This window comes from Aspergillus undulatus (assembly GCF_047715775.1).
Source record: "Aspergillus undulatus strain CBS 261.88 unplaced genomic scaffold BDV17scaffold_58, whole genome shotgun sequence".
Classification (NCBI taxonomy): domain Eukaryota; kingdom Fungi; phylum Ascomycota; class Eurotiomycetes; order Eurotiales; family Aspergillaceae; genus Aspergillus; species Aspergillus undulatus.
Genome location: NW_027396662.1, coordinates 36,373 through 49,378, shown reverse-complemented (window position 1 = coordinate 49,378; position 13,006 = coordinate 36,373). Strand labels below are relative to the sequence as shown.

Here is a 13,006-nt window from a genome sequence, read left to right as displayed (position 1 = left end):
TCTTATTGGTGGCCAGGTAAATAAGCAACACCACTCGATACTGACCTTTCCTCGACCCACGGCTAACAGCTTAGGCATATCTAGGTACCCACCCAGCATGTTGATATATACGCCGCCGTCAGTCGAGTACACCCCAGTCAGTTACAATTCCCGGTTCCACCAAGCAATAACTCACCCTGTACGCTGCACCCGGCAATTAGCTGGTGTCTTTGGCTTTGAGACGACAAAAGACCTCTGGAAACTCTACGTCCATGACCCGAGCACTACGCCCATCTTCAACGACTGGGCCACCGAGCGCGAGACATTGGTATCAAAAAACTTTAAAGGGATATTTCAAGCAAGGATGATGAATCTAGCCGGTGATCCTAGATTCCATCCTACTCTCCACAACACAGACCGTGGAGCAATCGAGTGTTTGGGAATCCTAGAATATGACAGTTTTGATGACGTGTACAAAGCTCCTCTTATTTGCCTCTGGTATATCGTGCGGCTCGTGAAGGCAAAGCCTGCTCTGTTTCCGAGGTCAGAAGCAACACCCGCGACCCCTCTGAAGCTCAATAAATATGATGTTTTCCATGCCTACAGGCTATTGAGATGGGCTTGGGCCAACGACGCAACCGGAAAGACAAAACAGGAGATGTTAAGAAATTGCCAATTCAAGGCGGCTGATCACCCGGATCCAGCCATTGAGGAGTCTCCAGCTGTGACAGATGATAATGCTGAGGACAAAGCGAATATGGATCCTGAAGAAACTGGCCAGGTACGTAACGCAGCCCCATTACGTCGTGCTGCAAGAACCATATGCTAATGATCCGGAGCAGGACTCTTTCAGCTGGGAAGATTGGTTGGTTGATCCATGAGAATCAATACAGAGCTTCGCATCGGCCGCGAATGGATATTTCTCTTCTCTGCGAGGAGGAATTCAAGCGCTAGCAGAGCCGTGAGGAGCAGACCAGCCCGAGTTTTGCTTGCTTATTTGCTAAGCCCCCGATTCCAGATTCATTTGTCATCGGGGTCTATCACTCACATTGGTTCCTAGAATTACCAACTGGGATCCGTTCGTTGCAGGCCGTTCTTCTTATCCTGGGTAGGTTATATAGCTCTAGGTAGACCAAGCTTGCAATGGAAGATAGTATATTTATTAAGAATTGCCCCTCTGTGACATCCACCACCAAAGACAAACATATAACCGATGGTCAATATGCTTGCCATTACCCTTTACCCACTCTTTCACTTACTGATCACTTACTGGAAGTTTGCTTTGTCTAGTCCTAAGTTAGTCCTACAGGGGGATTCATAGCATCCTTTTGCCGTCTGTCGCCAGTGCCCAAATCTTGCATCTACAGGCACCCATGCTCTCCCCCAACACCAGAAAACAAAGGCGTTCAATATAATTCCCTAGATTTCCTCTTCACTGGGGCTCCCGTATTCTTATTTGGTATCTCCTGTCCTCAAAATCCACCGTCGCAGTCCATACACTGGAAAAAAGCTGCAGGACCAACTCTAACACAATCTTCATCCCCTTCAGGTATGGAAAAACGATCTGGTGCCCTCGCTTTTCTCTTCCTATCTGATACAGAGCAGCTGGAAATAGATTCAGGTTACGACCGAGCCCGACATCCTTACCCTCCTGCCCGACAACGAGTTGTCTTCTATCCCGCCTCCAACTTCAACCCTCAAGCCATCCACATGGCTCTAGAACCACCCACCGAGCCCTGCCGCGCCCGGGGCACTGACTACTCCCTAGCTTACTTCAAAAAGCTATCCGACAACATAAACCCCGCCGCAATAGCAGGCGCTCTGGGCTTCCCCACCACCCAGGGAATCTGGGACCTCTACCTACACGACCCCCTCACAAAGCCCATCTTCGACGACTGGGGAGCCGAGCGAAAGACGGACGGCCGCTTCTTCTTCCACCACAGCAGACTCCCCAAGATGGTGAATCTGGCAAACAACTCTCTCGTCCACCGTATTCTCTGCAGCGAGACGCACTCGGACCACAGCAAGGGCGAGAAGAGAAGGCTCCGAGCGCTCGGCGCCACCATCTTGAAACAGGAGCGCCCAACCATTCTGACTCTCTGGTATATCGTGCGCCTGGCGAGGACAAAGTCGGCGTTATTTTCTAGGTCGTGGGTGACAATGGTTGGGGATGGAGATGGAGATGGGGGGAAACGTGCCTATCTCAATCTCAACCCCTGTCTCGGCCTCAGTCTCAACAAGTACGATGTACTTCACGCCTGGAAGCTTCTAAATTGGGTGTGGCATGAACGGGAATGATGGGATGCGAGCCCTGAAGGCGGACAGGAACCAGTAATATTGGCGGCTGTGAACCCGGTTTACCATTATGATGAAACAGACTCTGGCAGAGGAGACAGCGGATTGTGAGTGACCGGGAGTAGGGTCTGTTTTCTTCTGTTGAGACAGGCGGTTCTAGTGTTGATGGTGGTGGGATTGATGGGGATAGTGTTGTCGCGGAGCAACAGAGTCAGGATGCGGAGGAGGCCGAGGCGGATGTGGATGTGGATTCTCCCAAACTCACTTTTGTCGGTACCGTGAACGTATCGTATTCAAAGGAGAGATACCCGGCGTCTGATCTAGAGAACACCAATATCCGTTAATAGTGGTGACCATGAACACAGCCTGTGGCTATACAAATGTGGAGGATGATGGCATTGATTTCTATCTGGAATCTTGGAGCTACCAGCAGTACCTACGCTTGAACCTGATAACAAGGGGAATCGAGGGCATGGAATAGATCAACGCAAGGTCCATGGTATGGGGCGAGGGACAGACATAGCGAGAGGACTGATAAAGAGAAGGAGACAGAGAGCAAGATATGTGGTCCTTTTGGTTAAGTTTTTTGGTATACGACCTCTCACTTGGCCTATGGGCTATGGCACATGAAGTCACGGTCATTTGACGAATATACTTTGTTTTAACTGGCACTTTGGAAGACGATTAAGACAAGAAGAACTATATTTTCGATGCATGGCGTTCGAATCAATCCATCTAAGCCCCATCCAGAACCGTGGAAGAGAGAAAAAGAGAAGTAATATATTAGACTATCCAACGAGCTAGGAGAATATGAGAAGTCAACGAACGTAAGAAGAGTAAATATAAAAAGAGGTTATAACATAACATAACTAAGTACCTGGGCAACATTACAGGCACGAAAGGAGAGACAAGAAAGGAAGCTAACAAGGAAAGAGAAGTACATCTCGAAACGTAAAAAAGTACTCGAGTGACCGAGTCAACCTAGACTAATCAAATCTACTCAACACGCTGCATAGCACCATGAACACAGTGAGTCCCAGGCGCAACAAGACCCATATGCACGGGTTTACCCTGGTTGCAGAGCCACCAGCTGGCGCCATCGTCAGCGCAGATAATGGTCCCGGGGGAGCAGGGGCCGTCTTGGCCGGCGGGGAGAGGACGCTCGGTGGAGACGGTGGTGGGGGTTGATGTCGATGGGGTGCCGGAGGGTGAAGTAGAGGGTGTGGCTGGAGACTGGATGATGGGCGTGCTGGTGCTGGTGGAAGTTGAACCAGCGCCAGTGCCGGTGCTATCGTTAGGGCTGTTCGAGCTTCCCAGGAATGGAGCGGTGCCGGAGCACTTGTATCCTGTACCGGAGAGGCTTCCTTCGATAGAGGGGCCAGGGAGAGGGAAGTTGACTTCCTCACCCTCGGTGGTTGTGCATTGGCCTGGTCCATTGACGTTGGCGATGAAGATGGGAGGGAGAGAGCTGAACGCCTCGGACTTCGCGACTTCAGTGAATCCATCTTTGCGTGCTCCAGATCCCCCAATGGTAACCTGGGCGCAGTTCATGTACATTTCGCGGTTCCCGACTTTGTTGAACCAGGTCCAGGAGAGGAGAGCCTCGCCGGAGGGCGCATCGGCCGGGATAGTGAACTGGTAAGACTTCTTGGTGAGGGGGCATCCGCCAAGGATGGAGTGAATAACGGAGAAGGACTCGCCCTGGTCGTAGGAGAGGGCAATTTGGCAGGATCCGCCCCCGTGTGTGGCGCTGCCTTGCAGTTCAAGGGTGTACTCCGAGCCTGGGGCGTAGGTGGCGGCGGCGTTGAAGGGGTCTTTAGCGTAGCCCTTGCAGGGGTAGTCGGAGCCAGAGGTGGAGAGGGGGTTGGTGTATGAGTAGTCTTTTTGGCCTGTCGAATTGGTGTCGAGCGGGCTGCGGATTGGGAAGGGGTTGGACATTTGGACGTGCCCGTAGGAGGATGATGCTAGTAAGGCGACTGCGTAAGTGAAGCTCTTCATGATTGCTTTTGTGATTGAGATGAAGCGATTAGAGTATTCCGGAGCACCAGGCCGCGAAATTGGATGAGCGTCGGTATCTGAAGAGGTCAGTTCTTGGGGTCTTCGTACCGTAGGTATAGATAGACCGCAGGAGCAAGACGGGAAGCCTTGACTTACCTAATTGTAAGGACAGCAGAATAGCCTCAAAAGAGCGACGATATTCAATAGGCTTGATTTAGGATATGGAACACAAAAGAAAGTCTCAAGAACAATTCTTCTGTCAGGAACCAGTGAGAGGGAGAGAATATCCGGTCCAGGTCCAACCCGGGGTTTTGGAGGGCAAGATCTTAAATAACGGGACCTCAAAGCACTGGCATGCTGAACACAAAGCCTGCTTTGCGAGGGCAGATTCCCAAAAAAACTCTGAATGTTATGGCATGTTTCGGGCTCTGGTCATCGGGGCTTTGGTGTTGAGTATGCCGCGAAGAATGCGGGCTGAGCTGTCTAAACAATGAGCATAACACGGGGACCATCTTCCAGACCATAGTGACGCAGCTTGGTCTGATGGCGCCACGAGATTGGCCTAGAAGTCGTTTATTGTTTGAAAGCTGTTCTTGTCCTCTTTGTGGTGGGCTCATTCTTGGATTAACACAGGTGTTATACAGCGGGAGTTGGTCTAAAACAGCCATTGTAGAGGAGACAATTAAAAAAAAAAAAAAACAGGAGAGACAATAGAGCCTGAAACGGAACGGAGATTTGATTGAAAGAAGAGAGACATGTATCACGTCAGTGGCGTGTGGAGGGAATCCAAAGAACATTGAAGTCGAGTTCGACAGAGTAGACTATAGACTGGCTCTATAGTAGAGCACCTAAGAGGCAGGCACTAGGCGGGTCGCTAAGCTTCATCGGGACCTTTGGTGCAGCGAGGCTCAGCGTCCCGATCTTCCAGTTCGTCAGCACTTCAGCCTCCAGATCCCTCAACCACGACCACTCGTTCCTCTTGTCGCTCCTTTTCTTTCTTTTCCCGTTGCTTCACTTTACTTTACCGTCGTCCCAGGATCCCTGTCTCTCCTTCTATTTGGACGCGCACAATGATGCTTCAGAGTTACCAAAACTCTGACTTCTCAGCTTGAATCACCCATCCTCATCTTCCCTGGAGGGACCCCTCATCGCGCTGGATGTTTATGCAGCGTCTCCCTCCGCAGAGGTTTGTCGAGCATGCCGCCCGTTTCCACAGCGCCGCGGAATCCGGCCCTGCCCGGTTTTGCCACACCTCTGCAGCTCTGCGGTCATGGATGACTCGCCTTGTTTCGGTGGCGATCCCGATCGCCGCTGCTCGAAAGCCGGATTCTCAACCCCAGTTTCGTGCTTATAGCGTGGCTACTACTACGACTGCTACACCTTCATTACATTCCTCACCCAGCCGATCCCCTTTCAAGCTTGCGACGACTCAATTGGCGGCAACCCCTTCCGTCCGACTGTCAACTCGGTCGCTGAGCTTATCCCATGCAATGGCTGGAACTCCAGCGCCAGTTACGCCAGTAAAATTGGAGGAAGAGCTGGCCGACGCGGAAGACACGCGTTCAGATGGAAAGCTCAATGGCGCGCCAATTGAGCCAGAATCGGACGACGGCGTGCCTGTCGAAGCTGAGGAGCTCCAGGAAGCTCTGTCACGCGCCCCACCTGTCAATAGCAGCTACCTCCCCCTCCCTTGGAAAGGCAGGCTAGGTTATGTGAGTATTCCTGGGTACCTCATCAATGTCCTACTGTCTTCTACTAACAATTGTTTCTTATAGGCCTGCCTGAATACCTACCTACGATACTCGAACCCTCCCGTTTTCTGCTCTCGCACCTGCCGAATAGCTTCTATCCTCGAGAATCGACATCCGCTCGCAGACCCATCACAGCCTCCTCATCCCACAAAAAATCGCCCGGATCAGTCACAGCCAGCTGATATCGCTCGAGGTCAGGCATATGTGGAGGCATTGGGGTTGGCCAATGCTCGCGATTTGTTGAAATTGATACGATGGAACGACCGTTATGGAATCAAGTTCATGCGCCTCAGTAGTGAGATGTTCCCTTTCGCCAGTCACAAAGAGTATGGATATCGGCTGGCTTCCTTCGCCTCTGGAACACTGGGAGAGGTTGGTCGTCTTGTTGCGGAGCTTGGTCACCGAGTGAGCGTTCACCCGGGCCAGTTTACACAGCTAGGTTCCCCTCGTAAGGAAGTCTTTGAGAACTCGGTCCGGGACCTGGAATACCACTCGGAGCTGTTGCAACTCCTCAAGTTGCCTCCGCAGCAAGACCGTGATGCAGTGATGATTCTGCACATGGGTGGTGCCTTTGGTGACAAGGAGGCGACCCTTGGTCGGTTCCGCGAAAACTACAAGACGCTCTCGCAGGACATCAAGAACCGATTAGTCCTAGAGAACGACGATGTGAGCTGGTCAGTACATGATTTGCTGCCCATATGCGAGGAGCTGAATATCCCCCTTGTGCTGGACTACCATCATCATAACATCATTTTCGATTCCTCTCAGGTTCGCGAGGGCACTCTCGATATCATGAATTTTTATGACAGGATCAAAGCTACTTGGACGCGAAAGAACATCACGCAGAAGATGCATTATTCCGAACCTGTTTCTGCCGCCATCACAAACCGCCAGCGCCGGAAGCACAGTGACCGCGTCCGAACCCTCCCTCCTTGCGACCCTACTATGGATTTGATGATCGAGGCCAAGGACAAGGAGCAGGCTGTCTTCGAATTGATGCGAACATTCAAACTACCTGGTCATGATCTCATCAATGATATTTTGCCGTATGTCCGCAACGACGAGAACAAGCCGTTCAAGGCGCCGCGCAAGTCCAAGAAGAATGGTGACTTCGTTGACATTGAATCCCAAGCTCCTCCATCCAAGACAGTCCCCGAAGAAGAGGTTGGTATGGGCGGTCCCGAGCGCAGGGTGTACTGGCCTCCAGGAATGGAAGAATGGCTCAGACCAAAGAAGATTGTGCGTACTAAAGCACTCAAAACTCCCAAATCATCAAAGAAAGCACCACCACCACCACCACCTGACGTGGATGGCGAGATTGATGTTCCTGCCACGCCTACCAGTCCCACTTCGAAATCTACCAAAGGCGTCAAGCGCACATCTAGCGTTAAAAAGACAACTAGCAGGAAGCGCAAAGCTTCGCCTACACCAGAGACTCCTTCGGCTTCTGATATCGAGCCATCCGAGGAAAAGTCGCCCGACGAGAAGCCACCTACATCTCGGGTCAAAACCACTGGCACACGCCGGGGTCGACGCACGAAAGCGATCAACTACGCTGAGGATAGCGAGTCCGTCTGACCCTGTTCGCCTACGCCTATATACTGTAATCACTGTATAATAGTTCGATCCGGATAAGAACTTTGACTTGACGGTCACTCTTTCAACTTCGCGTGTATTGACGACGCATTTTTACATTCGTCTCGGCAGTCACTTGCATCACACTGCAACATTACTTTCTAGTATCCTTTTATTTGCAAACTGCTTTTCTCGACTACCTTGCTACCTAGGATTTGGTCCTATACCGTCTCCCATGCACAGGGGGAACTTCCCATCTCTCATGCTTCACCTTCCACTTTCTCCTTATTTCCGTTGACCTCTTCGTTCTTACCAGGGACGTCTCCAGTAATACCCCTCAGGGCGATTTTCATTTATCATCAGCATCCACTCCGAAGCTTCTACGATTCCTGGCATACTGCTAATCTACTCTACGCGCGTCCTCGCTCATTATGCCTCTTTCCTTAACTATTCTCTCGACCTCCCGTCAGTTCTGGGCCGTGACTAAGATGGAAGTAGCAAAGTGAACTTGATTTTTTCTTTCTTTTTTCTTATCTGTGTTACTCTGGCAGCTGAAGCCATTCGAAGCCATTTGGGTATTCGGCAGGCGGCTGCAAGCAACAATACTTCACCGTCAGGTTTGCGTTGGGAAGATCTGTGAAAAAGGCATGATAAAAACGGAATTCTATCTAGCTAGCAGTAGTTCTTCGGCTCCTAATATCATATGTTGTTGCTTGCATTTGGCGCAGAGTCTAGCGTAAGTCTACCTACACCCGTAAACATATATTTTAGCCCAGGGCGAAGGAAATCGAACGTCACCTTGGGCCAGCTCAGCCCAGATCTTTAGCTCTTTCCCCACAACATTATCAACTTCAACGTCAGTGACCACAACCGTCTCGCTCTCCCTTCCTTCCTATTCCTCTTTTCTCTTCTTACATAGACAGCATATATGTGACCGCACTTTCTGTTCGCAAACCACGAGTTGTACAGTTGTATTAGCGCATTCTCGGTTTGTTCCCCCCGCCCCCGGCCGCTGTTGCCTTGAATTCGCCCGCGGCGCGAACAGACACCGCAAAAGTCACCAACTAACCCCTGAGGTCTCTAGTCTAACGAAAAACCAAATCGCTTAATTTATATCAAACTACCTACAGTTCTCCGAATCTGGCTTCAAGACCGCCCCTTCGCAATCGCTGGCGCCCGCCGCCGACCTCCCCCGTCAAGTGGCCAGTGCCGCCGCGTCCCCTCCCTCACCCTCGTCGCTTCCCAAGTCAGGAGCTCAGGCCCAACCGAGGGAATCTCTCCCGACTGTTTCGCTTTTTCTTCGGACCGTACGCGGGTCGTCGTACAAAGCTGCGCCTTTGGAGTTTCCGACACGAGACTATCCCCGCGATTCGGCACCGGGCGCAAGCAAGAGTCTATCGCGCACTTGTTCAGCGACAGACGATACTCGCCAAACAGACAAAAACTCAGGACCGAAGATTAGGACTTACAGACCTTCTTGTCGGGCGGAGAAGACGGCGGAGACGGGGCGTCAGCGGACTCGTCGGGGGATTGTTGGTGCCGTTTGAGAAGGAAGCACGCGCGGCAGGAAAGAAAGGGTCAGCGTCTGGCGGGGGTAAAGGGCCAGCATCAATGTCTGACTACGGGCCATCCTCTTCTTCAACATGGAGTAGCGGCTATGGCTATGGGGGTCGGCGAGAGCCCGGTGCTCGGCGGAAGAAGGTGTTTGAGTACCTGAAGGCGGCGAATGAATTGCGGCAGTCGTATGCGGCATCATGGACGACTCAACGAAATGCGTCGCGGGATCTGGGCGATGAGTATATGAACACATCTGGAGCGTTTCCGGATGTTGAGATTGCGCGGTCGGGCGACGAGGAGATGTTAATCTTTCCGAGCTATGCGCGGCGTTTGGATCGCGATCGGATGGCTGAGATGCGGGAACAGCGGCGACGTGATTCTACCGATACGGTTGACGAGTACCACGGATTGGATGGCGCTCAGGATCATGACATCTCGGAGTGGGATACGTTTGATGATGAGAATGCTGTTGTTGCGGTTGACGTGAGGGGCTGGGTGTATGCGCCGTATCGTGGGCCCATGACGCGGAAGCAGCGGCTGGTGGTTGCTCTCGCTCGACGCTTGAGTGGTGTACCTGCGCCTACGAATAATGACACTGGTCTTGATGGAACCAGCCAGGAGGAGCAATATCTACCGCGCATGACGGAGAAGAGGGAGGAGGAGCTTGTTGATACGGAAGCGCAGTCGATCATTCAGAATGCTGATAAGGGGAATGAGCTCAATTGGAAGGAAGCATCGGAAGCTCTGGAGGGAGACGCTGGTCGAGGTATACAGCGAGCGCCGACGAGCGCGTCGATGCAGTCTACGCAGTCTACTCAGCTCAGCAAGGATGAGCTTTCCGTCGCCAATGCTCATCTCATGGAACGAATACGGCCTTTCTTGTCGAGCCCTATGGCTGGGATGGCGGTGACCGTTTTCTTTTTCAACGACGAGAACAGCCAGTCGAGGAACATAATGACCAATTATTCCGGCCACTTCTCCATCCGAGCGTCGTTGTCGTTCGAGCCGACGCATATCCGCGTCCTCGCATCGGAAGACCTTTCGGCTGTGAAGGAGATTGAAATTATTGAACCAAAAGGCGTCAGCATGATCAGCGATATCGACGACACAGTGAAGCACTCAGCCATTGCGAATGGAGCGAAAGAGATGTGCAAGAACGTGTTCATTCGCGAGCTATCGGATTTGACCATCGAAGGCGTCACGGACTGGTATACTGAAATGGCCAAGTTGGGTGTACAGATTCATTACGTCTCCAATGCACCGTGGCAACTTTATCCGTTGCTGGATCGTTTCTGGAAGATGGTTGGACTTCCGCCTGGCTCTTTCCATCTGAAGCAGTACAGTGGTATGTTGCAAGGCATATTTGAACCTACGATGGAGCGAAAGAAGGGGGCTCTGGAGCAGATCTTGCAGGACTTCCCTGACCGGCAGTTCATCTTGGTTGGTGATAGTGGAGAGGCTGATTTGGAGGTGTATACCGATCTCGTGATGGCGAATCCCGGGAGGATCATTGGCATCTTCATACGCGATATAACCACTCCGGAGCGGACGCATTTCTTTGAGAAGTCGATCAACCACTTGGAACATAATGCATCTCGCAACCGGAGCAACGCTGGTCTCGTTGATCGTTCTGATTCAGCTCCTAACCGTCCTACGTTGCCACCGCGGCCACCGCGAGCGGACTCAATTGCAGAGACCAAACCTGCTGAAACCGAGGACTTGATTGATCTCTCGGAGGAGCCTGAAAAGTCGCTCAAGACACCACCTACTGTACCTTCGAAACCTTCCTCACTCCGTTCAGTAACAAATTCCGCCGATATTGCAGATAGGCCTCCTGTCCGAGGACCCATTCAACGCAAGCCAGCGCCCCCTCTACCTAGGCGGAGCGGGGGTGGTTCAGGCTCACTCTCACCCGGCGAGCCTGCATCGGGACGCTCGTCGCCAGCAACAAGAAGTGATTCCAGTATAAACAGTAAGGAGCTACCTGTGCACAGCCGACCTAGTCCAATCGGAGGTGATGGCGCGTGGGCATCGAAACAAAAACCAGCTCCTCCACCCCCTCGTCGATCCAACACTGGAGCATCAACTATGAGCTCCTCATCGCAATCGAGCGCGAACACAGCCAGACCGATCTCAGATCGACAACCACGGTTCCCTACATCTTCCACTACACCGGCCTCCCGATCATCGTCTCCAGGATGTTTTACCTATCCACCGCCTCCAAGAATTCTCCGATCTCCAGCCTCGAACCCCTCTCTCAGCAGCAGAACAAGCGCGAATCCAGACAGTTACCCGCCTTCTCGAACATCAATGGCCAACTCATCCGGCCCACCTCGCGCACCTTTACCGAACAAGCGTGAAGAACTCTGGCGGAGACGCTGGGAACGGGCTAGCGAGATCCTAGCTGACAAGGGTGTTGTCCTAGGCAGCTGGCGCGTTGGTAAAGATGTACAGGATGTGAGTATCTGGTTGGTGAAGGAGGCGCTGAAGGAGTCGACACCGAAGAAGGATAAGATCAAGGAGAAGGAACGGGAGGTGGAGAGGGAGAAGGAAAGGAATCAGGGGGCTGTCTGGGGTTCATGATGACTTTGTACTCCCAAGATATGTTCATTATATTGAAGTATAGGGTCATGATTGCATGTCTATAGAGTTATACCGGAATCCATTGCGCCTTCCTTCGTTGATATCGAGGAAGATAGAAGAAGGAATAACCCTGGTCAATGACACTAGAAAGTCGAAAGCAGAGACATGTCGGTTGTAAGCGGTTAAAGAAATCCATCTCTCACTCTTCCCTCAACCCGCAAATATTATCACCTTCTTATCCCAACAACCCTCCCCCTCCGGTTGCGACAATGCAGTGGATACCGAATTTCCTCTCCCCACCGTCCCATCTACATACCTGACTACCCCAGGAGCCCATCTCAAGCAATCCACGAACCCATCATGCGCTTTAATAGTCCGAACACATCTCCCCTGCTGATTCAAGTCCCAACACTTCAGTTTCTTGTCATCCAATACGGAAAGGAGATACCGGCCGCCTGGATGGAATGCAAGGACTTGAACCCAGCTGTTGTGTGCGACTAATGTTGCGAGACAGGTTCCGTGAGTATTCCATAGTTTAATGGTGTTATCTCGTGAGTTGGTTACTAGGAAGTGAATGTCTGCGCTGCCATTTGCATCGGCCTACAATTGAGGGGGGAACCGGGAGAGCGTTTCGGTATTCTAGCCAGCAGAGCGAGGTATTCATAAGAGGTCTCGGGCGCAAGAGTATAGCACTCGATGAAGTTGTCGTGGCCGGTAAATGCCCGCTTAAGTTCTGACTTTGAGGATGAGATCGTGGTGATATCCCACAACCGAGCCGTCATATCGTGTCCCGCAGAGAAGAGAAAGTTCCCATCAGGCGAGAGACGGATATCCCTGGTCCAGCCGGTATGATCCGCCAACGCGAGTATTGCCTTGTGACTGGGTGATCATGTACCGTCTTAGCGCCTGCAGGGCGAAGCATAGATACATGAACCCACAGCTCATCGGCTTGTCGGTCCGTAAATAAGCCGGTCATGTTGACCAGCCCCGACGGACTCTGCGATAGTCCAGATTACTACGGGTAAGTATTGTTGAAGTAGATAGATAATGAGTCCAAGTCTAAGAGTGTCGTCCCACGATGTTGCAGGTGCGGCGCATCCATACCTAGCCCTAATGCACAATCGCTGCGCCGCATTTCGGGAATCCAATCATGTCAAGGAGCTTTGCTCAGCAGTACTCGCGTTCCGAAGATCTGAGCAGCTCTAGCAATTTATATTACATAGGGGTATTGAACGGGTTGATAGCAGTGTGGTAGCAGTAACCGTTCT

At 51.9% G+C, this 13,006-nt stretch overlaps 5 protein-coding genes across 5 annotated transcripts; 2 read left to right on the top strand and 3 right to left on the bottom strand.

The window, feature by feature from the left end:
- Positions 1–1,530: 1,530 nt before the first annotated feature.
- On the top strand, positions 1,531–2,618 carry BDV17DRAFT_294773 (uncharacterized protein; the record flags this gene model as incomplete). The annotated part of the gene is made up of 3 exons (XM_073762917.1): positions 1,531–2,256; positions 2,305–2,381; positions 2,435–2,618. The coding sequence occupies 3 exons, from the start codon at positions 1,531–1,533 to the stop codon at positions 2,616–2,618; spliced, it is 987 nt and encodes a 328-aa protein (XP_073611918.1).
- Positions 2,619–2,889: 271 nt separating this feature from the next.
- BDV17DRAFT_272824 (putative extracellular protein) lies at positions 2,890–4,959 on the bottom strand. Its single transcript, XM_073758942.1, has one exon. The coding sequence runs from the start codon at positions 4,270–4,272 to the stop codon at positions 3,271–3,273; it is 1,002 nt and encodes a 333-aa protein (XP_073611917.1). The 5' UTR covers positions 4,273–4,959; the 3' UTR covers positions 2,890–3,270.
- On the bottom strand, positions 4,383–5,249 carry BDV17DRAFT_189916 (uncharacterized protein). Its single transcript, XM_073755085.1, has one exon. It carries the CDS (start codon positions 5,067–5,069, stop codon positions 4,614–4,616), a length of 456 nt encoding a protein of 151 aa, XP_073611916.1. The 5' UTR covers positions 5,070–5,249; the 3' UTR covers positions 4,383–4,613.
- Positions 5,250–5,429: 180 nt separating this feature from the next.
- Positions 5,430–11,738, top strand: BDV17DRAFT_284182 (UV-endonuclease UVE-1; the record flags this gene model as incomplete). The annotated part of the gene is made up of 5 exons (XM_073760491.1): positions 5,430–5,792; positions 5,847–5,984; positions 6,048–7,591; positions 8,729–10,457; positions 10,491–11,738. The coding sequence occupies 5 exons, from the start codon at positions 5,430–5,432 to the stop codon at positions 11,736–11,738; spliced, it is 5,022 nt and encodes a 1,673-aa protein (XP_073611915.1).
- A 563-nt stretch (positions 11,739–12,301) lies between these two features.
- On the bottom strand, positions 12,302–12,714 carry BDV17DRAFT_294769 (uncharacterized protein; the record flags this gene model as incomplete). The annotated part of the gene is made up of 2 exons (XM_073762916.1): positions 12,302–12,617; positions 12,677–12,714. 2 exons carry the CDS (start codon positions 12,712–12,714, stop codon positions 12,302–12,304), a joined length of 354 nt encoding a protein of 117 aa, XP_073611914.1.
- Between the last annotated feature and the right edge of the window lie 292 nt (positions 12,715–13,006).